Here is a 27,618-nt window from a genome sequence, read left to right as displayed (position 1 = left end):
GTTCTCGTTGCACGGACTTAGTAGGTCATACAAGTGTTTATTTTCACTCTTCGGAGATTTTGACATCTTCTACTGCTTAAGTAATGCCAGCAAGCTTTACTAGAATAAATATTTTTGAGAAAACTTCAAAGATATGTATATTTTTAATTTATCAGTCAGTATATCAATAACATATGTAGTTATTGATAACATGAAACTCAGAATTTTCAATCTGTTATTAAATAAAGCTATGGATAAAAATCACAGTGGGTGAATAAGAAATCAATATTCTGCATGACTACTATAGTCTTTACGTATATATATACAGAAATTAAAATTTCTGGAGTACTGAAATTACATCAGAAGCATAGTATCAAGATGACCAGTGTTCATTTCTTATACAGAGCCTTTTATTTTTTTTCTACTAGATCCCGAGTTTCCTGCATAATCCTGTTGCTTTATATTATTCCCTACCAAGACAATCACCATCAGAAATGCATATTCATGCTTTATGCACTATATTGTCTAGTAGACTGTGCTTACTAATTCTCATTTATTTTGTACAGGCTCCATCATCACCTTCTTCACCCATAGCTAATGAACCAAAATATGAGAAGCGCTGGCTAGACGCCCTATCAGTTCCTCTATCAATGGCTCGAATCTCGAGGTACAAAACCGGAACGGATAAATTAAGGTTTGTAATCTAAAAGGGAGGAACTGGGTTAGCTAGCTTGCCCTAATATTTTGCTGTGGAGTGTTGGCTATACAAGAATTTTTTGTGTTATGAAAGTCTCGAGTTCTTATTGTAAAAACATGTATATATGCTGGTCATCCTCTGCTAAGGTTAATGTCATGTTTGATGAATACCAACGACAAAGTAAAAAAGTGTGGTAAACATAGCTCCATAAAATATGTTTCCATAATCCATTTTCTCTTGGGAGTTTAATTACTATCAGCAGATAGTTCAGAAGTTAAGCTTGGCTTTACTTGAATTAATTTGTAAAGTATTACATTTCACCCCATATCTCTATAATATAATATTCCCATATTCCATATTCCCAAGTTCTGATATGGTCACTTAACACCATTTTTAAAAGAAATAATGAGATACTGCACAATTCTTGTGACTGTGTTATATGCCATTGTCATATAGAAACTCATATTGACTATAATAGAGTTTTAGAGTATAGGTTACAGAAAGTTGTATTTTTGATGATAGAATCTTTTTGCATCTCTGAGACATAAGCAATAGTTTATAAAGCAGCTGTGGAATAGGGTAGAAGAGATGAATTTTCTGGACTAACTAAAAGATGTGTAAAAGTATATACTGTCACCTGAAGCAGGTGACAGCTCTTCTCCCAGACTTTGCATTAAAGCATCACAGATCACATAATAATAATCTGTTCAGAAAAAAAATATTTTTTCCCCAGTTTTTGTGATATTTCAGTTCTTTACTAAGTCATTACTTTCTCCACCACTTTGTTTTTCCTTCCATCAGCTGGCAAATTTATGGAGTCACTCTTCAAAATCTGTAAAAGGTCTCCATCCATTCCAAAATAAGTGTATCTCAACGAGATTTTTATGTTCTCCTATGGGTTAAGTTAATAGGTCTCTGCATGCATACTTAAGCATCAACTCTTAATGATCAATGCTATTGCACTTAAAAGATAAGTGAGAAGTTGTTAAAATGTTTAAACATTTATCAACTTGCTAGTTAGAAGCAGTTTTGGTCCTGTTCTGTGCAGTCTGTGCATTAACTGGAACAATTTGAATGGATTCTAGCAATGTTTGTGTTTTCAGATTGCCTTGAAATAAAACACCTTTTGTTATAAGTTTTTTTTTAAAAAATTTATTTATTTTTGTGTAAGGAATGAGAAACCTAGCACTTTCAGCCTTGGCCTTTGGTAGATACAGGCTTTTGTGATACATGTGGCTCCAATATATGCGTTTCACCACTACTATTCTTCTGCTTTCTTTTCTGTGACTACAGGACATTGGAATCATTCCACAGATCCAATAATTATCACATGATATTTCAGTTTCAATGATATGCAGCCTACTGCTTTTTAGTTTTGGCAGTCCTGGAGGAATATGCACAGGAGCCTTAAAGGAACAACACTTTGAGAGCAATTGCTGATGAGGCCCTTCCCGTGTTCTTACCAGCATTGTATTCTGTATGAGGGATACCAGACTGCTCTTACATCCTGCACACTAAATCTGTATGATTATCATACTGTCTAGACACCCATCCATGAAACACACACTGCTTTCTTCAGTGCAGATAGCCACAGCATTCTTTTGTTATTAAAATCAGTTGCTTAATTTCTGTGGTTTATTTTAATACCTAGTTTTATATGGTGTAGGTATAGTATCTTTAAGCTCGACTATTCTTGCTGTTCTGATATGGGAAGCTGTTGTCAGCCACGTTGGATGATCTCCTTCACTTATCTTTTCTTGTCTATCATATTTTTCAGCTTTCTTTTTCTAGTGTTGTAAATAATCTCTGACTTTAGACAATCTTATGAACAGAAAAGAGATTGCCTATCACAATGTCAAACAGAGTATGATATGTTACTGAAGGGCCATCTTTTTGTTGCCTTTGCTTTAGAAAAGTATTGAGCATGTGAATGTATTGGGTTAGAATCATTTTGTAAGCTAGAATTGTCTGTTAGACTGTAGAATGGCTTTAGTGTACTGTTAGATCAAGTATAATCTAATCAAGGTAGGTTATATCATTTCCTTTATGGTTAAACTAAATAGCTTGGTACTTCATCTGAGCCTTCTAGTAACTTTGGCAAGAAAACACATACTTCTACTTCTTGTGTCATCAGATGGCCAGGAAAATCTGTAGCTGTTAGACTTTTATTCTTTTATTCACTATAAGGACTAAAATTGGCTTTTCATTTCACTTGCGTTTTTATTTAATTTTTCTTGTGAAGTCTTAAGTTTTTTGACTTAGTGCCAAGGAGCACTTTTTTTTTTTTTCATATATATTACATTTTGTAATCACCATAGGTATTAATAGACACCAGAGAGAATGGGAAGGATTGTTTTTCCTTCTTTAGACTCAAAGAAGAATGATTCACAAGTTCATAAGTTTGTAGTTATATAAAAGGGGCAGAAAATAGCCTTTCAGTTTTCTTAGAGAATGTCTAAAACCTTATTTACAAAAAGTGTGCATATAATAATAATGTATATATTTTTAGTCTTTATAACAGATACTGACAGTACTATATAATGACCTTTATTTGCTGTATTGTCCAGAGCTTTAAGAATTGAACATTGTAGATCTATAACCTCTGAAACATTGTGGGTTTAGAGACAGAAAAAAGAAAAATATTCATTTGGAAGCTGATGGAAATTATTTCAAGAAATGAGTAGACATAGGCACAGCAGCTGTGACTCCATTTAACTGTGATCCCAGTTATAAAAACAGCTTAATTAGGTTTTGGTGTTATTTTCTTTTTCTGGATATTCTGGTCATTGTAATTATTGCAGTATATTGTGTTTGTTTTGTTTTGTTTGTTTGTTTGTTTGAATATATATAATTGGTTCACTGTGTTTTTAAGAGAGATTATCTGTGTTTTTAAGAGAGATAATGACTTTCTTAAGTCATCTGTTTCCCATTTTAATACTTCAGTGGTTTAATAAAATACTTTAATTAGGTAAATAAATAGGAGAGTAAGAAATGAAACAAACCATTTTGAGATAAAGAAAGACTAGCAATTGAACGAAGTAAGTAAATGAAAAGTACACAGCCAAACTGGAATCCAGCTCAAGAGAAGGGAGCAGTCAGGCAGGAAACCATGACAGACAGTAACATCTAGTAAAAAGAAAAGATGAGTGGAATTCATAATGAAAAAGAAAGTATTGATTTGGATAGATGTAGATACTAGAGTGCCTTAAGGACAAATTTGACTGCTGTTGATGCAGAACATAGAATTACTCAAATCAAACTCACTGATGACAAGGTTCATCTGTATGACTTACAATTCACAATGTGGTAGATTTCTTTGAAGTGTTGCCAGCAGGTGAAGGGAGGTGATCCTCCCCCTCTGTTCAGCCCTGGTAAGATCACAACTGGGGTACTGTGTCCAGTTCTGGGCTCCCCAGTACAAGAGGGACGGGGACTCTTACCGGAGAGAGTCTAGCACAGAGCCAGATATTTACAGGCTAAAAGTGTTACAAAAAAATCTGTGACCTGAAAATTAAAGAAATTGCTGCTTCTTCACAGTATAGATCAGTGTATTCACATGCTCTTTACAGCTCATATACATTCCTTTAACTTGTTCAGCAGCATGAGCTGGCTCATTTTTTGAACCTTCACCCTGCAGTGTTTAGCTGAATTGTAGCTTTAAAATCTGTGCTGCAATTAAGTTTGCCACAAGCAAAAATGTTTATCCTCATTCTTTTCAGAATTCAGGATTTAGACACTTCTCCTTATCCCCAAAGGTTACAAGTAACATCCCTTAGAAGACAGGATCATGTATCACAGTGTGGAATAATGTTAGCAAGCAGTAGAAAAGGCAAAAGATACCCGCAAAAGATAAACAGACTAACAGACTAGTACTGTCAGAGCATTGTTCGTATTAATATTACCAATGAGATCAAAGAATTATTACCTTTTCTTTTCTTTCTGGAGATAGTGAGGTTTTTTTTGCCTTCTCTTCTCCTTGCTGACAACATGCTAAATTCTAACCCACTGAGGTTATTTCAGCAAGTCTCTGCCCCAAGACGTTGCCAGTAAATGCCTCTGGATAGCCTTGGGTTTCACTGGCAGACATGTTTGCTTTCCACAAACTTTGGTATCAGGTGAGCTGACTCTGTTGATGTGAGTAGTCATGGTGTTCATTACTGAGCTTTATTGCTTTTGTTTTTTCAAAATACCTATTTGTTCAATAAATGACTTTTGAGAGGTATGTTGTGAAAAATATCTTCTTAGCACTATGTTAGTTTATTGTTATTATTAATTTTAATAATAGTAAAAATATAACAGAAAGCTACATTGTTCTTCCTCCTGAAAGGTTTCAATACTCCAAAGAAATCTACCACATTGTTAAGTGTAAGTCATACAGATGAACATCTATGTTTCTTAACAAACATGTCTGAATTTGATATATCATATAAATTATATATTTAAATCCTGTTGAGAGCTGAAAATCTCTAAGAAGTAATCCTTTGCATACAATTTTAAAAATGTGCCTATTATTCTCCATATTCATGATATTAATTAATACAATTAAGTTGTCATGGACTATGGACAGTCTTCTTGCCAAAAGGCTTACAAGGCCGGAGAGGAAGCTGGGTCTGAATCTGAACGAGCGTTACAATGCCAAAGCAGTCCAATAATTATTGTCTGAATGTTCATTTTATTAGCCATCTTTTGTGTCAGGAAATAACTAGAGACACCTATACATTATATATGAGATTGAAGCTATAGACCTGTCAAGTCATCTGTAAAGGCATCATTAAGATACAAGCAGCCTTCCTACATGAAACGAAGTAGGGCAGCTTATTATTTAAAATTTTCACATTATTTTTCTGCATATATTATTACAAGTGTGATGGGATACACCTGAGAGTTGCTTCTACCGTTAAGTTAAGAAAATTTATGTAGAAATATAATTTCTTTGTTATTTCAGTTATCTTATTCTGCTACTCCAAGAAGCAAAGTGGGAATTAAAATCTTTAGCTAAAACAAACATGAAATGCACTCTAGATTTATACTTAATACCTTGATATATATTTTCATTTCCATAGTTTCTGCTAATAACCCAACTGTATTAGCAACTTGATCATTATTTGAAAATATGAGACTATACAGAATCCACAGTACTAAAGCCCCCCATTTCTTAAACTTCAAAGAGAAAATTATCTGGAGAGTTCTTTCTTGGGAATTCAAGTTCATATCCACCCATAATCCATAAAACTTCAGCCTAAATAGAAATTCTAGCAAGAAAGCCATGCAGTAATGTAGATAAGCCACTAGAAAATGCTATAAAAAAACCTAAAGAAAATATGAAGCCAGTCATCAAATATATACAAGGAAGGAAGAAGACTGAGTTAGCACCTGGGAAGATATAAAGCTGGTCAACTGTGTCTGTCTATAACAACATATTAATAAATTTCTATAGATAAAGCAGCTGCTATCAAACAAGCATCCAGACTTTTATAAGGGAAATACTATGTAACTTTGAGATAAATTTAAAGGATGGACTATTTCATGTGCCGCAGATACTGAAAATCTTAAAAAATCTTTTGCTGAAATCCTTAGCTTCTAAAAAAGTAGGAATTTAGCTTTTCCCACTTCAGCTGGCACTAAGAAGGCATTTTCTCTTATAAAGGTCTTTTTGCTTAACACCTCTCTAATAGCTAATTTTCCACGTGGCAAAACTCACAGGGCCCATTTTATTAGTATTAGTTGTTATTAATTGCTAAGAACCATCAAAGTCTGAAAGCAAGTTTAAGTCTGTCAATGCCTATGTAGTACTCTGACTGTCATTCTCACTAAAAGAGTATTACTAGATTAAACCAAATTAATGCAATTACAAACCCCAAAACAGACTAGGATGCATATTCATCTATCATTTCACCATGAAAATGAGATATAAATAGACAAAGTATAGAAAACAGTGTCATGTGCTCCTGCGTGGTTATGCTTATAGGAGACAACCAAAAAGTTACAGGTAAAAGGCTGAAAATAATACCAAAGATATATAGGGTAATGTGGTCCAAATGCCTGAAGTTTAGGGAAAGCAAACATTCTAAAGTTCTTATACCTTCACACAATATCCAGTTAAAGATAGTATGGTCAGATTCAGTAATCATCCTGCTACATACTTGTAGAGTAAGAGAAAGCTGTAGAAACTAACAATATAATATGAAATACTAAAAGGAGACTATTTTCATCAGAATTCTTTCTGCATCTGTAGTGTTTGTACTTTTTGCTATAGAAGTGACATATCAGCAAAATCAATCTCTTACACTTAACATGTGAAAGACATACCTAACAAATAATGTTTGCTATCCATCTGCCACACATGAAGAAGAAAGAAGATACATTAAGTGTTGGAGAATGATTTCTGGCTCCAGATGGTTGTCACTTCACAGCCATGATGGTGCTGCCTTTGAACAAGCTGCATTGGAGAAATCATGCAGATCCAGGCTTTCAAAATAAAAAAAAAAGGCCTTCAATTTTCTCAGCCTAGGAGTTTAAATGATACATTCTTCAGTAAGGCTTTTTATACATGATACATTCAGCGATTACTGCTTTGTGATGAAGAATACTTCCAGTCATATCAAAGTAGGAAAAATGCCATAAAATTGATGCATCTATTGAAGCAGAGCCTTCTATATTTGGAAGGACTTTGACCTTTACTGGATTTAGAGATGATTTTCATGAGCTTTCATGAGGTAGTTACCTAAAATAGTTTTGTAAAATTCTTGATAGTGTCATCCTATATGTATTTGAAATGATGATACATGATTAATAAATGATTTTTTTAGGGGTGAGGGCTTTTCATTTTTTTTGGATGCAGGGGCATTTAAAGAGTTTCAGAAAGCTTGGAAGCATGTTTACCTTCTGTATAGTTGTGTACATGTTGTAAGTTTCAGTCAGTATTCATTGCTGTCGGATATCACCAGGCTTTAAGAACTGTAATTCATTCATTCCTGGTTCTATTTGCAATAATCAGTACAGTAAGGGGAAAAGCAGAAGAGATGGGGATTTCCTCTAGCTGTATCTTTCAATGGACATGACTACATAACATCTTGAGATCACACAAAACTGTTTTTCAGTATAAAATAGAAAACTCAGCTAAAAGGAATTCTGGTGTTCTCCTATCTCCCCAATGCTTTGAAGAAATGAAGAAAGGCATAGGACTTAAGCCTCCAGGTTTTATTTTCTCCTGAATTTCAATGCTGTCTTTGTTCTTGCATTATTTATTGATTACTTCACATGAAAAGAAAAAAAAATCAGTATTTAATAGTTTATTATTTAGCTTTGCTTTTTAATTTAAATATTTGTTTTTAAGTTTTGCCATATATATATTATACTTTTCAGACAAAAGGGGCTATTGGAACAAAATATTATGTGATTTGCAGAGGGATAATACCGTAATTAAAGTCAAAAAATAATCATAAGTATTTTGAGAGCAAAACCACTATCTGACCAGCACAGACTAACTGACTGGCATCCATAAACTTTGCTTGTTCTTTTTCTGTTTCAATCACTTGCTTCAAAGGGGACTACTTTCTGGCAAAACCAGCTTCCTGCTAAATTCAGTAAAGTGGTGGTGGGGATGGTGGTGCACTGCAAATGCCTGTCCCCCACACCGGGCCATGTGGCCATCTGTGGCACATTGGAGGCCTTGGACCAGACAGAGTTCCTGAGGAAATAGGCAGCCATCCTTGTCACAGGCTGCAGGAGAGTATTCCTTGGAGACCAGGAATAGAGTCAGTGGAGGAGTGGTTGAGCTATCAGTTGGAGAGGAGTTGAAGGAGATGAGCTGCTGCATAGCACCACAGAGGATGAACAGGAGATTGGCAGGTTTTTCACAGACACTCTAGGGGGACAAGACTACACCTCTCCACCCATGTTGCTTCATATGATGCAATGTAGATTGCATTTACATTTCTCTATAGATAAAGGGAGAGCAGTGGATGTCACTTACCTTGACCTTTTCAAGACTTTATGCAGTCTCCTGTGGAGTATTGTAGCCAAATTGGGGAGAATGGACTAGATGAGTGGACTACATGTTGGATGAAATTCTGGCTAGACTGTTCAGCTCAGAGGACAGTGGCTGATGGTGCTGAGTTTATCTGGTGACTCTTTACAAGCATTATTCCTCAGGTGTATGTAGGGAGTCCAGTAATGTATAATATCTTCATTGTTAATCTGCTTAGTTGGAAAGAGTACACCCTATCGAGTCCATTGATGGCATCAAATTAAGAGGAGCAATAGACGTTCTTGAAGGTTAAATTGCCATCAAGAGGGACCTCAAAAAGGTAAAGAATGAGACAACAGGACTCTCCTGAAGTTTAGCAAAGACAAATGCAAAGTCCTGCACCTGGTCAGAATAAGACCATGCAACTATACTGGCTAGGGAACAGCTCTGTAGAAGGTCTTGGGTATCCTAATGGACAGCACATTGAATATGGGTCAGCTGTAAGCACTTTCAGTGCTGAAGACTATTAGCTGCATTGCTAATAAAATGGTGTGCAGAATAAAGAAAGGGATTATTCTTCTCTGTATTTGTGAGGACACTCTCAAATGCACGCGTTTAGAATACTGTGTCCAGTTTTGATCCTCTTATGGGAAGTAGATTTGTAATATAAACATATTAGCCAAGAAGTGGGACTAGAGGATCTTCAGGATGCTTCACACCCTGTGATTCTATGATTCTGTGAAAAAACCCTGTAATTGAAGCATTCAGACTCTAGACACATTTGTTTGAATCTGTCAGCTGGCTTTTATATCTGATCACCAGTAATTTAGCAAAGCAAAGGATGTGGCAACTAGAGTTTATAGTGTCATCTGAAGTACTGCAACATCATGTTTTCAAACTACAGAAGATTAGTTCACTTTTGTAATAAAATTGGTTCCATTTATCTTGAATGCCTAGTGCATTTGTTGTTAGTGTAAGAGTTTATTTCTGTGATCTTTCATCAGCCACTTGAATAACTTTGTGCCACTTGAATAGGACATTCACATTGCATTCATTCATTCATCTGCTTCGGGTAAGTTAGAATCCTAGACATTCTGTGGATGTAGTTGAGAGCATTTACTACTTCCTGCTTCAGTTAAATGTATCTTAACTTTGAAATATAAATTTGATGTCTAAGGTAGGCATAAATAGGCTTACCTCCATCGTATCAGATTCAATCTCTTTCCATGCTCTACTGTCTGCATAGATGATAACAGAACTTTCCTATCTCAGAGGGATATATGTGTGTATGTATATATGTATATAGATATATATGGATATTGTTTTGTGAATATTGTGTTTAATGAAAATTTTATAATACTATTTCTAGCAAGTATATAGATTTATATCTTCATGTGCACTATCATCAAACTCCCTATGAATGAAATGTTAGGTTAATCATTTTTTAATCAAGTCACGACTTGTAACCTCACTTTGTGTCGCTTTGAACACTCATTATGACATATATCATAAACTAGGCATTGCTGGACTTGACCTTAGAAACCCTGCAGCTTCACAGAGCACTATTCTTGAGTCAATATTTTATTTTCCTCTAGGTTACTTCTGAAAAGAAACCAATATTAACATTTAAATATAAATGATCAGTTCTACAATATAGGAGGTAGCAGCAGTATTTTCCAAATGATATATAAAAGAAATATATACACAATTTTTCAACTATTTACAATTGTTTTTTATACTAGTATTTGTGCTTTCTGCAGTTTTATTGCCGAAAATATTTCATCACGTATTTTAAAGATATCCAAATTAGTGCACTTCCATGCCGCTACTTATTTTTTTGTTGTTCCTACCAAGGAAAGAAATCCTATAATTAAAAATGGATAACGGATAATCCATTCCAACACCAAATGTGCATGATTTCAGAGGTACATGGATGGTGCCTAACTTGCAGTAGCAAGTAGTAAGTGAGGAAAGCACTGGCATTTGCAAATTAAAGTTTTTATATAAAAGATGAATAAAAAGTGAATAAATGTAGGTAGAAATTAGCATGCTATTATGAAAAAAGGGCTTTACACTGAAAAATGCTTTAAAGAAAAGTTTAAGTACATTTTCTAAATTTTCTATGCCATAAAGGAGCTTAAAGCAAGCATTGCTTAGAATTTTTTATAGAAAATTATAGGCATGCAAGAAATTAAAACTAGGGAAGTCAATTCTTTGCAATTTATACATTCTTAGTAAATGAAACCAAAATGCAAGAAATGCAGAAAAAAAAAAGTCATTTTGTTTTCAAGGTTCGTTATATTTCTTCAGAAAAAAATCCATTGCATATGTCCTCAGTATGCTACAATAAGTTCAGTAGTTATAAACATATATCCTAGCAAGTAAATGATCAGGGCATATGGATACTTCTACAGAGAAAGTATTTATTGTATGTACTACTCCTGATACTCTCCATTATTATCTTTTTTTTTTTTTTTTTTTTGTCTGTTTCCTTTCGCTTGCATTGTAAAGTTAAAACTCAAACTTATCAAAGGCTGTAAAGATCACTTGAACCCTGAAAAATACTGGACAGTTTCAGAAAACTGACATATCTTCCTTTATGGACATATTTCTTCTTACTGCAGATCTAATGCATTTGAAGTGCTGGCACTCGATGGAGTTAGTACTGGGATACTTCAGTTATATACAGCCCAGGAGAGTGCTGACTGGCTGAGAGCAATATCAACTAACATCAGTGATTTGACACTTCAAAATGTATGTTACTTTCTGCATATTTTTTGTCTATACTATCTTAAAATTATTTCTAATTGTCCACGGGCAGAAAATATTTCACATTTAAGATACAAGATCTAAAGCAAATGTATGTGTTTTGGGAGAAAAGAGAGAAGTGAAGAGAAGAGACAGGGTTTCTTGTAATTCAAAACTGTCCTGAAGTTTTCAAGACTTGCAGTAAAAGTAAACCAGAGAGCAGTACAAGTTCAAGTTGTCTTTATCGTTTAAAGATTCCTTTAAGGCAAAATATTGACCTTTTCTAGTCATTTCATGGAGCTTTGGATAGGGCCAATCATATCACTTCTACATTTACTAAATTAATGTGCTGAAAACATGTTTTTAGAAATTAGAAATGTGTTGATTTTGAGGTAAGCATGAGGAAATTTTGTAACTAGTGAAGTATAACTTATAGGGGCTCATTGAGAGGTAATAATTTTACCTGTCTATTTTGTCTAGGAATTGGCTTATTTAAAGTCATGTTTTCCATCTTTTTCCTGCAAGTATAATGGTGCTTATGCCAGTGTAAATTATTCCTGTAAATTCAAAAGTAGAATTTGTTATTGAAAATAGAGGTACTAAATAAACTCTTGAGAAACAGAAAAATCATTAAGCGGACAACAGGGTATTATTCCAAGAAAGAACAACTAGAAAGCCATTAAAGATTCTGCAATGAAACATAAAGTCAACGTATCGAATAGGCAACTTGATAATGTACACTATTGAAAATATGCAACACTCTTTATGAGCTGGGAGAAATCAATGATGAAAAAAATAGAAGCACAGTTTGCCCTGGGAGAATTAGCTGCAAATATTTCTAATATTTTTCTTTAGATATGTTAAGACTGAAATATCTTCTATAAACTAGGATCTGGTAGGATACATATATTTAATTTGTACTACAAGCTAATTGATATTTAGTTATTCAGATTATATTATTTAGAATTTATATCAGGTTTGATCAATCTTTGATCAAACTAGGAAATAATTTGACCTTTTTGGTCTTCATAAGTTACTTATGATCATATATTTGTTCACAATAGTTTTTATATTCAATTAATTCTTTTTAATCTGAAATTATTTAGAGAGTCTTTGACAAAGATCAGTGTATTTGTTTGTGATGTATTCTTTATGAATAATCCCTTCTGGCACTGTTTAGTAAGTTATCTTATCTAGAGGTTAGTGTTCCTATTTGATAATTCCGGGAAAATAATATGCATTATTCAAGCATGTTCATAATTGCCTGCTGTGTGAATAGTGGAAATAAGTTGAATATAATACTTTTAGAGCAATTCCACTTCCCAGTTCCTGATCATAATTCTTTTGCTTTCTAAAAGACTTCTGCTTTAAAGCCACTCCAGTTATGTAGCTGAATACAACAATAAATTGTTATAAATTCAAGAAGGGAATTTATTAATTAGTTTTAATAGTGGTAGGATGCTGGTCTGTTTCTCTGCAACACAATATGTGTGGTAGTATGTGTCTTGACGTAATAACCTCACTGTGTTGTGAAATTTCTGCGAGAATGTTTTGTTGTCTACTGAGTGCTTCTACCGATCTGTTTTTCAGTTAGCAATCACAATTTAGAATTCTGTAAACAAAATACTGCATCTTGTGCCTTCCTTTTTAGGAGGGGGAGACCAAACGGGAGTGATAAACTGCTTGGTTAGCAGCAGTGATAAATACTGTTCTAGACCAGGTAGAGAGTAGTCTCTTTAGAAATCATAGTGAGTGTGAGTAAAATTTTCACTTGAATTTGGTGCTTAGCAAGCTATTACAGATGTGCGACCTTTGGAACAACTGAGCAGATTTGGCCGTAATACTAGTTAAGCTAATTACCAATCATCAGAACAACAGATGTAAGATGTAAGTCAATGAGAAACCATTTTATAGCAAACCCTTTTTTTAAGATCAGGAATGTGAGGCTGGAATTTCAGTAGAAGTTTGCAGTAAAAGAATATTCCTTGACTCCGTTGGGGCTGAGGGACTATTCATACACAGATTGCCTGGGACAAAGCCTTTACCTTCAAATTCTTGAAAATCTATTCAGAATGCTTTTTATTACACTATTGTCATCTCATAAATGTTAAGCATTTTTCTTTGATCATCTTACTGAAGTTGAAGTTAGGCTATGTATCTGTAATTCCTCTGACTTTTTCCTGTGTTTGCCCTTGTTTAGTCCTGTAAAATTTCAGCCATACTCCAGGAGTCCCTGAAGATAATTAGAATTCAGAGATTAGAGTTAAAGATAGGATTCAGGCTCAGATAATTTCTGAACTTCTCAAAGGTTAATTTCATGACTTCATGCATGCACTGTTTTCATTCTGCCCTATGTTGTTACTTTTGTAGATAAATGAATACTGCTGGATAGGTGATCACAGTGGATCTTTTACTAAAACTACCAGAATCAAGAATGTCAGCCTTTTCACCTGACCATTATTAAGTATTTATGCCATACTCTCCATTGTTCACTTTTATTTCTCTATACTTGTGCTTGTGCCTCTTGGTTTTAGCAATTTCACCATAGTCATTCTTACTTTACCTGCCCTGTCTCTGCCTCTTCTGTATATATTCTTCATCATACATGTTTGCATCTGGATACTTTCTTTTTGATTTTCAGTTCTTAAAGAGCTCCTGGTGGAGGGGAATTGTTCTTTTACAGTGCACCCTATCTTTCCTGCAGCAAAATCCTTTGCCATTTTCCCCTTTTGGCAGTTGGCAGCTCTCTGCCAGATCCCCTGCTGATGCCAGAAGACAATCTTAATGTAGGGAATACAAAAATAGCTCTGCTACAATCTGACACTTCTGCTAATGTCAGACTTCTCTTTTGAAGTAGTGAAACATGTAACTTCTATGCAGAGGCAGGCTCTCAGGGGACCAAGGGAAAAGGAGGAGTTGTCTTTCGATAGTCAAGATGTGAGGAGTCGTCACTGCCTAAGGATACTACCCCTGACTGTTAGCATAGCTAGAAAGTGTTACTCTGTAGATGTGAAGTAATGATTCTGGTATTAGCCTGAAGACAGTTCTTATAAGACAGAGAAGCACAGGGAATATGGTGACATGGAGAAAGATGTAAGAGTTTCTTCTCAGCTTGCCTTCCTGATACTCCCAGTAACTGTTATCTTCACAAGCTTTGCAGATTTTTTTTCTAAAGATCCATGTCCTCTATTATTCACCATTCTGTCTGTAGTCGTGTTTTTCTCATACTTTCCTACCAAGAAAAACTTCTCTATCCCCTTCCTTTATGATTCAATCCTCAGTTTCCTCAGTGTGCTCCAAGATCATATTTACCTTTTGGAGGAGAAAGCAAATGGAGAGAGATAAGTAAGCACCTTCCATCTATTTCTTCTTATAGCCTTTTTCTCACAGTGTTAAAGACAACTGAGGGAAGAAAAGGAACAGAAACTGGCAGTGAAGCTGCCATAATGAATCAAAAAGCATAGACAGCAACTTGATCTGCATATGCTTCTCCCTGCTGCTGTTTGATATGTGTAGTTACAGGGTTCTTTGCAGGGAAAATGACAGAGCTGTGCAGGAGATGTTTTTAGGATACACTTTGGAATAATTTAGAATTCCTCCTCTGTTATGCCACTGTTTTAGCTTGTGTCATGGGCTTTAATTATTTTCTTTCACAAGTAACACCAATAGACGTGATAGGTAGAAACATCTAAAGTAGATGTTGCCAGTTCATTTGCATCATAGAAACTTATTTCTTAAATTTATAGCCCTCTCAACATTTTCTCTTTTTTTACAGTGTGTTCTGAAGGTGCTGCATTTTTCACATTTAATAACAAATTTAATAAATGAGTAGTTCATAAACAGATAAAGGATAAAAATATACAGTTGTACCACTTTAACCATTATTTATGATCTTTTGAAATCATTCTCACAGTTCATGGAAGGATGATAGAAACATAAAATTTGGGTTGGAAACAAGTGTATTCATCCTAAATCATATATATTCTTTTGACAACTGATATAATTTCCACCTGTTCTAGGGCTTAAACATTTTATTTTATGTTTACATGTACATGTGTATCTAAAAGAGTGGAATGAAATTTCAGTTTGAGTAGGGAAAAACTGATGAAAAAGGAGCTTTGAACATTCATATAAAAAAGAGGAGTAAGTCTTTCTTTCTGAGCCAATATGTGAGGTGCATATAGATCAAAACAAAATCTGTTGTGTGTCCATAGCCTGTAGGAAGCAATATACAAATCTATGATTATACAAACCATTCTATTACTGTCTAGGGGATAGTACCACAAGATCATATATTTTTTTCTGCTGCTTCTTTTTGTTTTTAAACTCAGGCATTCCCTTTTGAAAGTATCTCAAATCAAACCTCAGAGATTTTAAAGGGTAGTCAATAAGGGTAGGAATCATGTCAACTAAATTTAGCCAATCAAATATAATCCTCTTACTGTACCAAAAGAGAAATAGACAGCTGTCTACATCCTCGTATGTCTCTGCTAATTAGAAAGGTAGTACTGATAAATTAGACATGTAATTTCTCTTTTCTTTTCTTCCTTGATTTGTCAAAGTTAAGTAAGGTAAATCCCATCTTGGGAGTCACTTAGGTTTAAATATACAGTTCTGAGTCATGAAAGCCCCATTCTCTTCTTGCCCCCTGCAGATACCTATACATTCATCTAAAACGCAATACAGTAATCACGGTTGTTTAACAGTTGGAGTTGTCTGACTCAGCCACTGCACTCTGCAGGTACAGATTTTTGGTTTTAGCTCTCCTGATGTCCCAAACACCCATCACTGCACTGCAATGCTGAAAACTCATGTATTACAACAAGGTGCAGCAAATTCCATTTGTATTCTTGCCACAAAGCACTAGCCTGTGGAGGGTCATAGGGAACATATGGCATTGTTCAATATGGAGAGTGCATACTTCCCTCTCCTCAGGCCAGTGACATAGGGGCACAATGTGAAATAGAAGATCTTTCTGTTCCCCCACATACATCAGGGCTGCAACCATCCCTGCTTTAAACAGAGAATGAGCTGTGCCGCTAAGGCAGTGAATAGCTATAGAATTCAAAGCATTCTTCCTATTGCGCTTACTAACTGGAAGCAATGCTGTCCATGAGGATGCTCTTCACACTGCTCTTCTTTCATTCTCCAGAGAATCTGCATGGCCAGTCTCACACATTCTCACAGGCACATCTGAACATTGTAAGGTAAAAAGTTGGTTAACAAGATTTCTTCCTTTTAAAAAGAGAGGTTAAAATAATTTGATTTAACTGGAAAACAAGATGAAAGGAGACAGGATCAGTGCTCTTTCTGTTTATTTGCACTGTGTTATATTCTAATGATCTTATGACTTGGTGTGTCTATGTGTCTAAGGAAATAGTATTTTCTGTGAACATGACTTGGTTTCTGAGTAGTTACTTCTTGTGTATATTTTTCTCTGAAGCATTGGAGGATGGCTGGAGCTGAAGACTGGCAGGGCATAATGGTATTCGTGGTGATGCTAAAGTATTTAAGATGCCTTTTTGTTACGTTTTTGCAAATGTACAAAACCAATCCCCTAAATCAGACAGGCGAGGATTGCTTCCCTCTATAATGCTGGTCTTGTCACCAATTTGTAGTATGCAAGTTACAGACAAGATTAATTGTGATCCCACCAGTTTGTTACTGTCAAGACCCTGAGAGTGCCAACAACTTCTGCCCATTCCCAGGGATTTCGCTGCATATGTTCCAGGCCAGTGCTGACGTTGTCCAGCTGCAAGAAAAACTGTGGGAGACCCAAAAGAAGATTTACTGAGTGCTCCCGCTTTGTTTGGAAGCTGCATGTCAGGAACGTTCATCTTTGGTGTTTGCTTGAGCTACAATGCAGGTGTCTATGCCTGCAGAGCTGTGACACCTCTGTTGCCGTGGTCCCACTCCTCTGGGGTGGCATGGCCCGTCCATGGGGCTAGAGAACCTTCTCTGTGCATAATCAGGTGCCTCACCAGAGTGGAAGGCAGGCTTGGCAGCTGCACCAGCTCCCAGCATGTCAGCTTGGCCACCTCATCACCCGAAACATCATTTGGCACACCTGCACCATTCAGATACACAATTCAGTTCAAAATGCAAAAATGAGCGAGAGGAACAAATTCCTACGACCCACTAAGGGTTAGGGATGAGTGACAATTTCTTATAGCCCTGGGGCCTTTGTATCATCCTCCATGTTTACATTCAAGACCCTTGATATCATCCTATATTCCTCTACATTGCATATTATCCTAGGGTCATTTTGTTTAGGGTGATTCTATTCAGAATAAGTACTTGTTACTGGTATCAAATAATTGTAAATATATACATATGTATATATGTAATATTATACTCCACAAATGCATTTTCCTGATAAATACATAAATGAGTCTCACACTCTTCAGATAACAATGGCCAAACAGGCTGCAGCATCCCACACAGGTCCAGATAAAGCCCAACAAGACCTAAGGCCGACGTGTGTGGTTAGCATAATACAAGGCCTTTTGGCCTCTAGCTGTCGTGCCCTGGCTTTGAGCAGATTACCCACAGATTTCATCTTGCTAATATCCTGTTCTTGGTGAGATATTGGTTATAGCTTTTTTTTTTTTTTTTTTTTTTTTTTAAGTAAAATGAGGGAAAGCGCTTTGTCACTTTGTGATCATAAAATTGTTTGAAAGGACTCATCATCTGTGTTTGCAGGTTCTATTCCTACACATAGGGGAACCTTTCCTTATAGCCATTCAATCTTTTCATGTCTAAATCCCATATCTTTAGTTCATTGATGTTGATATTTCACTTTAAAAAGTGTTTCACTTTAAAGAAGGCTTCATAGGGATGTGTTCAGCAGTCATCTATGCTAATTATGACTGTCAAAGAAAAGCCAAAATCAGTGCATCTCTTCATTGACTAAACAGTGAGCAAAAAAGATTTGTAACTTTATACTGAACAAAAGGAAATCATAAACAAAATTTCCTTCATCAGTCTTATATGCTCTATCCTTCATTTCACAAAGGACTTGAGCATATGCCTAATTTACAGATCCACTTACACAATTGTTAACTGAGATCTAAATGAGATGATACCTACAGTTCAGAATAATATTTCCACAGTAGCAAAGTAGAATTCATAAATCCAATTCTTTATGAAGGATTTCCTGAAAACTCTGATGACAGGTTTCCTTTTGAGTCCTTTGTTTTCCAGGCTTAGTATAATTATACTCTAGTATTTCTGCACTGAAAATATATAATTTCTTATAAGTATCATTTTGAAGTACTAATACCAGTATACATTAACCATGTCAGTACTAATTGCCTCATAGTAACTCTTAGTATGAGAACATTAATACTGAGTATTCTTCCATCTCTTTTCTCTAGATGAAAATGGCAAATAAATGCTGTTCTCCCTCAGATCAGGTAAGACATTAATTTTATTACCCAAATTTAATTTTATTATTAATCATTGCCAGAACAAAATTCTTAATTTTGTCAATTGTTGTCATTGTTTTAAGTTGCAAAATTTGTAGAGCTCATGTACAGGTGCTTAAACAGTTTTTAAATTTTAAAACCACATTTGAAAAATCTGTTTTAAATCTGAAATGTCATAGTTAATACAGCAGATTCTCATTAATCAACAATAATGAGTGGAATCCTTCAGAATATGAAAGGAACACCATATGCATTTAGGATGTTAATTTCTGGGATAGCAAATTTAAGGCAAGCCTAATGACACTTACATAATTTGTGCACAAACTTGAATTGCTGTAGGTAATAAACCTGCTTTATAAGAAAGAGAAAAATATAAGCTTGAGAGACTAGGGGTAATTTGAGGAACTTCCTTAAGTAAAGTTTGTGTTTTTATCATTCCCTTCAGAATCCAAACTAATCTTTCAAAACAAAGTGAGATCACATCGGGACAGGTTCCATTCAAATTCTGGTTTTCATAGGTATATGACGTACAGGGATTTGGCATGAACAAATACAAAATTAGTTTGCTAACGAGGGTTTCTTACTTTCCTTTCATGTTGTCCTTGATTAGTTTAACTGGAAATATTTTTCTGGAAATCCAGAAAAAGATGAATTCTACAGGCTTGTAGCCAAGGAAACTGTAGAATGAGGAAATGGGACTAAAGATTCTCAAGTCTAAAACAGTTGTATTTCTGGACCTCATTGCCCAAAGAAGACATTAAACAAAGAGTTTGCACTTTGCCCTGCATATAAGATCCAAAATTAGGAAGAGATACTGGCAGAGGTAGTGGTAGTAACAGATGTAATTACATTCATAGTGATAATGTTAAATTAAACAGTACCAGTTTGTCAAGCTAATCAGAATGGTCTGCCTACATTCATACTGCTAATGTCTCTTCTCCCTCCAAAGCAGGCATTTAAACTACGAGGCATTTGAACTATTGGATATTCATTTTTTGCCAGTGCTTAAATCTGCAGCTTGTTATTGGGAGTTTTTTTGATTATCTCAGACCATGTCATGCTAGTTAGTCTCTGCTAAGGACAGAGACTTTGAGAGGTTTCTGCAAGTAAGTACCACTGCTGAAGCCCTGGCATTATATGTAGCCTGTGCAGACCTCAGACATGACTGGAAGCATGAGGCACTTGAACATGGGGTTCTTCTAGAGTGGATTGGTGCTCTGCAAGGAGACAGGGAGATTGAACTAGATTGCATGTTATTTTATTGAGTACGAAGGATATTTACAGCTGCCGTTGTCCGAGAATTGTAACTTTTGATTATAATTGGTATAATTTGTTACAGTGCTCTAGAGACATGAAAGCATTTAATTTTGTTATCAGTAAGCAGTTAGATTTGTGATTCAGTTTTCGTAAGATACGCACCACTGGATTGCTGGTTATTTTATATAAAACTATAAATTAGGTGATTCTTTCTGTACTGAGCAAGAGTTGATTTTTTTAAGACTGTACGAGCGTTTCTAATCCCCCATTAAACAATACCTTTTCTTCTCAGTATTAAGAAAAATGTTTATCACCTATTAATCAATACTATGTATAATTTTACTTGATATGCTATAAAACAGATTTTCAGTTGTTCCTACAAAGTCTCTTTCTTTTTTTGTTTTGATATTTTGCAGTTGGAGGAAAAGGTGAAGTCTCTCCTTGTCCTTGTTTGTATATTTATGCTCTCTTTACTCTTTTGTAGTGGTTCAATACAGCTACAATATAGGATTCCTGTATGTGTAACAGTCAACGATTTAGAGCATGAGGGAAATTTGATGAATTTGGAGCTTTGCTTTAGTTGTGCCTTTTCATAGACTTGTGTATGGTGCATGTATTGTCATCTGCAGCTCTTCAGTTAGGAAACTTTTACTGTGTTGCACCAAAATTTACATTTGTGTTTCACCTACAGTATCACCAATCCATGACATGATTTGGAATCTGTTGACAGTGCTATTCCAGAACTGTTTACTGGCCTTTGCAACCTGAGTCAAGGCCTACAAAGGGCACAGTAATATACTAATTGAATTAGCTGGGATTTAAATAATTCTTTGTTTGTTTTCGACATATGTCTTCAGAAAAGAGACTTGCTTGCCTAAATCACTGACCTCCAGAGCAAAACATGCAGAAATTAAATTCTAGATACAAAGATTATAAAAGAAGAGCATGTATTTGAAAGGCTAGGACAAAAATTAAGATGCAAAGAGTAAGAGATATATAGGTAACAAAAAATTATCCTGTAAGTTCACTACTAGCAAGAGATGACAAAGGAAAATATTTGCCTTTACTCAGTTTATCAGAGACCAACCTTCACTGAAGAGGTCAACTGCAACAGATGGTTATTGCAGGTAATACTAGCAAAATATGAAAAGCTCTCAGATAATAAAATGAAAGAATGTTTTGGTGGTACTTAGGCCCTGTGGCATGAAAAAATAGTCAAAGTAATCTCAGAGCTGTTATTGAGATACCTCAGAGGATTTATAACTGCCAGCTGACAGATCAAAAGACTAGGAAAGAGTAAATAGCGGCTGTCATTGAAAGGAAGAGAAACTGGAGAATTAAAGACTAGTCAATTAACTTCAAACTCTAGAGAGAAATCTGAAATAAATAAGCAGAACATTTGTATACAGCTGGAAGATAATAAGCAGATGAGTGGCAGCTATGAAGGACTTGTCAAGAATAAGTAGTGAATATCTAATCTAATTTCCTTCAGTGGTAGGATAACCCATTTTGTGGATGGGTGAGAAGCAGTTACTGATTTATCTTGACTTCAGTAAAGCTTTTGACACCTCTTGACATGAGGATATTGGTAAAGAAATTTTACCCAGATTTCCTGGTACAACTTTGCTGGATAATCCATGAATAGTTAAATGATTCACTTTTAAAATTAAATGATATATTGATGGAGTTCTGAAAAGGTCTCTCCTGGATCCAACTCACTTAATGTTTTCCTTATGATGCATTAGCAAAAGTATCTATACTAATTTTTGTAGACATGAAGCTGTAAAAGATAGTATTAGACATAAGAATGATCTTGGTGTATTGAAGGGTGAGTCTGAAAAACAGGTTTGAAGCCACTTAATGGTACAGCACATATGTAAAAATAATCAAAATATATTTGTGAGATGCTGTGGGAACAACTCATTCTTCCAACAAAATACTGACTGGGGACATAAACTCTGTTGGGCAATTCAGTCCATCCTCTGTCACCCTTCTAGCATTAGGAAGGACATCGTAGTGCTACTGACCACAGAAGCCAGACAGATACATAGGAGGTTGTCAGAGAAACGGCGGGTTTATTGTTATATCAGGCTATGGTAGTCCAACTCAGAGCAGGTGCCCTTCAAAAGTGCCAGTCACATGGTTTACCTTACATGATTTACCTTTTCTCCCATTTTGTCCCTTCCAAATAAGCAACCCACATGCTTTATACTCTGATATTCTTCACTAATGGAAGTTCCTGATAATTCCCTATCATATATTTTGCCTGCCAGTTTATCCTGTTATTGTTTTATTAGCAGTGCTAGCTTGGAGGTGGCCAGCCACTTTTTCCTGTGCATTGTGTGTCATGTCCAGCAGTTTCTCACATTGTTACCTTGTCAGTTTAACTTCAGGCCAGAGCTACATATCAGAGCTCTTGTCTTTTTGGTGGCTTTTGATAGAGAGGCAAGCATCTGGGCTATATGTTATATATGAATGAGTGTTCCCTGGAAAACATGCAAAGTGCTGTATTCCACCTAATTCTGTGTGCTATGCTACAAAAATGGTCTTGACCAAAGGCTTTTCATGGCTTCTGTGGAAAGGTTAGAAGAAACAGAGCTTTAGAAGAGCTCTAAGAGAGCTCAAGAAGAGCTCAAGACAGAGAAGAGAAGACAGAGAGGGAGGTATGAAATAAATCTTCAGACAGGGTAACTTGATGTTGCAGAGAGAAAAACTAATGTTCTCCTGTGGTTGTTCAGAGAATGACATTTACAAAGAAGCAAGTAATGATGCTACACATATGTTTTATGATTTATGGAATTTTTGTTCGAGTTATGGACTAAAAGAGCTTCTCTTTACTCTGAGGATGTTGGAATTTGAGTTTTTAGTGGAAAGGACAAAAAAATCTTGGTTTGTAATTATAGCACAGATGACTCGTGTTAGATGTGAGGAATAGATTTCACCTCAGGTAAGGCTGAAAAAATGTTGGAATAGATTGTTGTGAGAAACATGGAGTCCCCATTACTGGAGGTCCTTAAGAGGTTAAGAAAACATCTTTTAGAAATAATTCTGAATAATTCTTCTGAATAAGGAACTTTTCAAATATGAGGGATTTTTCACTCTTCTTTGTAGTATAACTGCTACCTCAGGCAGGCATGAACTCTGACTTCATGTGGCAGATTAAGACAGCGCATATACTCTTAGAAAATCAGTTTCTCTTTTTTTATTTTCTTAAATTAGAGGAAAATGCTTTATAAGTATATTATTAACTGATAAATATAGTTTCTCCAAACTGTTAGTCAGCAAAAGTTAGATTCTTGAAGACTATACTTTTAGCACTTAACATCTAGAAGCACAGCAGGGCTAAACTCTTTTGAACATAATGCAAACACCTAAAGATAGAGTTTAAATCTTCCTTTGTAATTCTTCTTTGTGTATTTTGGAAGTCAGCTATGCAATTCCTAATGAAAATCTCTTGATCTGCTTCAGAATCTTTTCTGGGACCTCAATGCTTTCACTGAAAATAAAAGCAACAAATAAACACTACTTCAAAGCACTTAAATAGCTGAACCTCTAGTCAGTTAGTTCCTCTGTGGTGTAAATAACTGTTACTATTACACTGATTTTGAAGATGAAGAAACTGTAGATAATAAGGTTATGTTTGGTGGAACAAATCAATACATTCTGATTATCATGTTGCATTTCTGAATGTATTTCAAAAATGTTGTTGTGTCCTCTAAAACAATGATATTTCACAGTATTTCATGGTGTTTATATGTTCCATTTTTCTCTCTTTAGAATGGAAAAATAGTTCTTTTTTTTTTTTTACATGAGACGTCAGGGAGGCTAATTTGCACCTCAGTCTCTTCTCCCAGTCTCATTCAAGTTAGACATAACATCATCTCATGGTTCTTACATTTCTGCAGAAACATAGACATAGATGACTATCTTCAATTAAATGATTAACTTTTAAATAGGTACAGTAAACTCAGATGAAATTTATCTTTGCAGTTAGATTTTTAAAAATGTATAAGTGGCTAGAGACATAAATAGTAAAATATTCAAAGGCTTAAATAATTTCCAACTTGAAAAATCCTGTAGTTACTTCAGTGGATGATTAAATGTTTACAGAATTCTGGATATTTTTAAAAATTCAGAGAAGTAGATGATGATAACAGCTTGTTGTCAAAGACTTAGTATCATTTCACTTTTGCCTGGATTCTTAGCTTCCTGAAGGTATGTGAGAAAAGAAAAAAAAAATAGTCATATTAGTTTACTCTTTTAAAGTTGCAAGGTTCGGAACATTTAATTCTAGAAACTCTGGAATGGGTCAGAATAAGCAACCCTATGTCAAAGACTGACCAATAGTTCCTATTGAAAAACTAAGTATATGAAACACAGCATTTAAACAGCATTTCTTATCCTAATAGTGTTGACTATAGCTTCCTGCTGTCAGACGAGTCTACAGATTTTCTGACAGTGACTGAAACAATATAATTATATTTATGGTGAAAAGTCATGTTCTCTGATTAAGCTTCTCCTTCAGGATGCTTTTCCAATTACAATTATGTTAATACATTTTTAAGAAAAAATGTCATGTGATCGATTAAGCAATAACATGCAGAAGGAATCTGGGAGTATATTTTCAGACTGAATTTTATTTTTGAGGATCTCTTTGCAACAGCTATAGATTTTTTCTTTTTAATTTTCCCAAACAGCACAAAAAACAAATTGAGTTTTATTTGACGAGGAGGAGGAGGAGGAGGAGGAGAAGGAGGAGGAGTTTTTTAAGGGCACTTTATGGTGGCTATAATTTTGATTGAACAAAAAAAAAAGGAATTTAAGAAAAGAGTAACTAAGGAATTGAGATTTCTGCTGATTTTTAAAAAACACAGGAATATGTGAAAGACTAGAACATCTAATATGGAAGAACAAAGGTCACTAATTAAGTAAGGTTTGGCTGTCAGCTGTTGACATATGAATGTTACTTTGGGATAGAGAAGAGAAACTACTGTACAGCATGAATAAAGAAGTACATATGATTAGGTAAAAATAACAATAAGACTCAGATTGCGATTGATTCTAAATTAATTCCAAGTTATTGCAGGATATATACTGCTGAGTGATTCCATAAAAAATGAGAGAAACACAGTGACTGGAAGAATTAGCAAGAGGAGCTGTGTGGAATACAAATGAAAGAGTCAAGAGAAAATAATCTGTAAGATGTAATGCATTTAAAAAACCTGAGTCTTGTTTTGCTGATAGGTGACTGTCATGATCTCTAGATTTGATGAAGCAACTCAGACCTCATTCTGCCCAACTCAATAACCGTTTCACCAGGTATGGTCTCCCAAAAGAAAAACATCTGAATATGTTCACATATTGGAACTTTTGGTAATTTGGATAGACACTGGAGAAGATTAACCAGGCAGGTTGTGGAATCTTTAACTTCAATGGATAATATACAAAATGTAGATATTAACGTGTTGTGTTATTAGCGCTGATACTAAAAACTCATGTGAATAAGTCCCTGAATAAACTGATCTATACTGGTACTCTTTAAACCGGGAGATAGGATTAGATGAGCTCCAGGGGACCCTGTAAACCTCAACCCTGTTTGGATCTTCTTTTCTGAAAGGCTCTCAGATGTCATCAGAGAGAGCAATATTGACTATAATAACTTTTTTGACATACCATTTCTGGACAAGAAGCTTAGAGATGGATATTCTTAACTTAGTACAGGAGTGCACTCTTTGATAGTTGTGGTCACACCTCCTCCAGCAAAATATTTCTGACACCTAGTCATGAACACTGCTCTGCCATGTACAGTACCCACCTAGCATTCACATCACATGATGGGCAACTGTGCCAGAGAATTCAAACTTTGGGCAATAGGTTGGGGATTACACTAAGCCCAACTGTATAAAAGGCAAGCATAGGTGTATCACCCTGCTGCATTCAGAAAAGGATGATTTTGTTTTGTTTTCCAAAGTTCAACGTATTGATAAGTGTTCCCAAGAGAGAGTTTCAGGTTTTAGATCCTAACTTGAAAGACCCTAACTGGTATGAAATTATCAGTAGACTCTCATGAAAAAAAAAAATAGTATCAGCCCCAATTTAACAGCTGAAAGAGGTGTCACTACCCAAAGGGCTCTGAAGCCAAAACTGATGTAGGCAACCAGATCTGGGAGGATGATTGAAATCATACTCATCTTGATATTTTTCTTTCATGGGTTAATATGGACATGTTGCTATTTGTGGTGTTCAAATTGTGCCTGTCGGACTTGTGAAATTCCTTACCTGGGACTGAAATATGTAAAAGTGGGAGGCCTGCAGGTCTCAAATATACAAAAAATTCTATTAGTTCCTCCTCTGTCTGTTCTGCATCCTCCACTTCGCAGTTAGAATATTCCACCTGCTACTTCCTTTGAAGAAGACCAGAAAAAAGACTAAGGCTAAAACTAAAGCAATTTATACTTCTCTTAGCTTTCTTATTTTGGAATTGATCCATGATGCTTTATGGTACAACATTAGGTTTTAGCTTGAGGTCAAGGCTGGCTTCTCTTGTAGATTCCTCTCCTTCTTTAACTAAATGAGTATTCAACCGCATTTGTTCTGACCTTTCATATGTCAGAAATCTACTTGATTTTCTTTAACTATTTTCCCCTTGAGTGTTTTACTTCATTTACTTTTCATAGCTATTTAATTAGCAGTACTACATACAAAAGGTACTGATGACTTTATTAAATGACTTTATTAAACACATGTTAAGCTGCGAGTCATCTAGTTGCTGTTTTGCTGTAGGAAAACAGTAACTACAAATAAGAATATTCACTCATCTGCAATCATTGGATTACATTTTGTTAGTGACTTTTATTATCACTCCTTAATGAGTGCCATTGCTCATTTTGTTCCTACGGGAACTTTTGTGAAGTATATTGGAACACTTTAGGAAATTAATAACATAGCAATGATGAATGAGTAATTTTCCACGCATTTTAAATTCCAGTCTGAGATTGATTAGGCAGTATAGGAAAGGAGTGCTAAAAGAAATGCTGAGAATGGTGTAGTTTGCAGTGTTATGCCAAATCAGCACTCCTTAAAACTTCAAATGGCAGGCTTTGGTCTTTTTTTTTTTTTTTTTTTTTCTCATACAGACTTCTGTTAAACTGAATAATAATTCTTTTACTCATTCACATAATCTAAATGACCATTAAATAAACCAGTCAATAAGAGAGAGAGACGGAGAGAAGGTAAACAAATGTTAGAGCTTTCTCTCTCTCTCTCTTCCTTTTTTAAATAAAAGATACTTAGTTTTATTTGCATTTTGTTAATTAAACACTGATTCTGATAAAGAAAAGCCTTCTATTTTTTTTTCTTTACTTTTTAAGCAATGTGTATCTATAAATTTTTATACTCTCTTCTCTATGGCTTTTTATTTTCTCTCAGATTTATTTTTCTCTTTGATTTTTCCTTCTTTACATATCTCTGTAATGTCTTCTCTTTTGTTCTTTTCATTTTAATTTCACTTTAATTGTGTTTTGTTATTTTTTGTCTTAAAA

The 27,618-nt window shown here is 35.1% G+C and overlaps 1 protein-coding gene across 1 annotated transcript in view; it reads left to right on the top strand.

The window, feature by feature from the left end:
• SNTG2 (syntrophin gamma 2) overlaps nucleotides 1-27,618 on the top strand; it is a gene marked incomplete at its 5' end in the record, with an annotated part of 130,316 nt that overhangs the window by 61,742 nt on the left and 40,956 nt on the right. Inside the window, 3 exons of the mRNA XM_088530604.1 lie at nucleotides 546-673; nucleotides 11,270-11,399; nucleotides 18,770-18,808. Coding sequence (XP_088386730.1) covers nucleotides 546-673; nucleotides 11,270-11,399; nucleotides 18,770-18,808 — 297 coding nt within the window. The remainder of the gene's footprint in view (nucleotides 1-545; nucleotides 674-11,269; nucleotides 11,400-18,769; nucleotides 18,809-27,618) is intronic.

The sequence above is a fragment of the Tinamus guttatus genome, unplaced genomic scaffold, assembly GCF_059628265.1.
Source record: "Tinamus guttatus ecotype Peru unplaced genomic scaffold, ASM5962826v1 Tinamus_guttatus_pri_ptg000383l, whole genome shotgun sequence".
NCBI classification, from domain to species: domain Eukaryota; kingdom Metazoa; phylum Chordata; class Aves; order Tinamiformes; family Tinamidae; genus Tinamus; species Tinamus guttatus.
The sequence above is the reverse complement of the archived record's forward strand: the minus strand, read 5'-3'. Positions and strand labels throughout refer to the sequence as shown.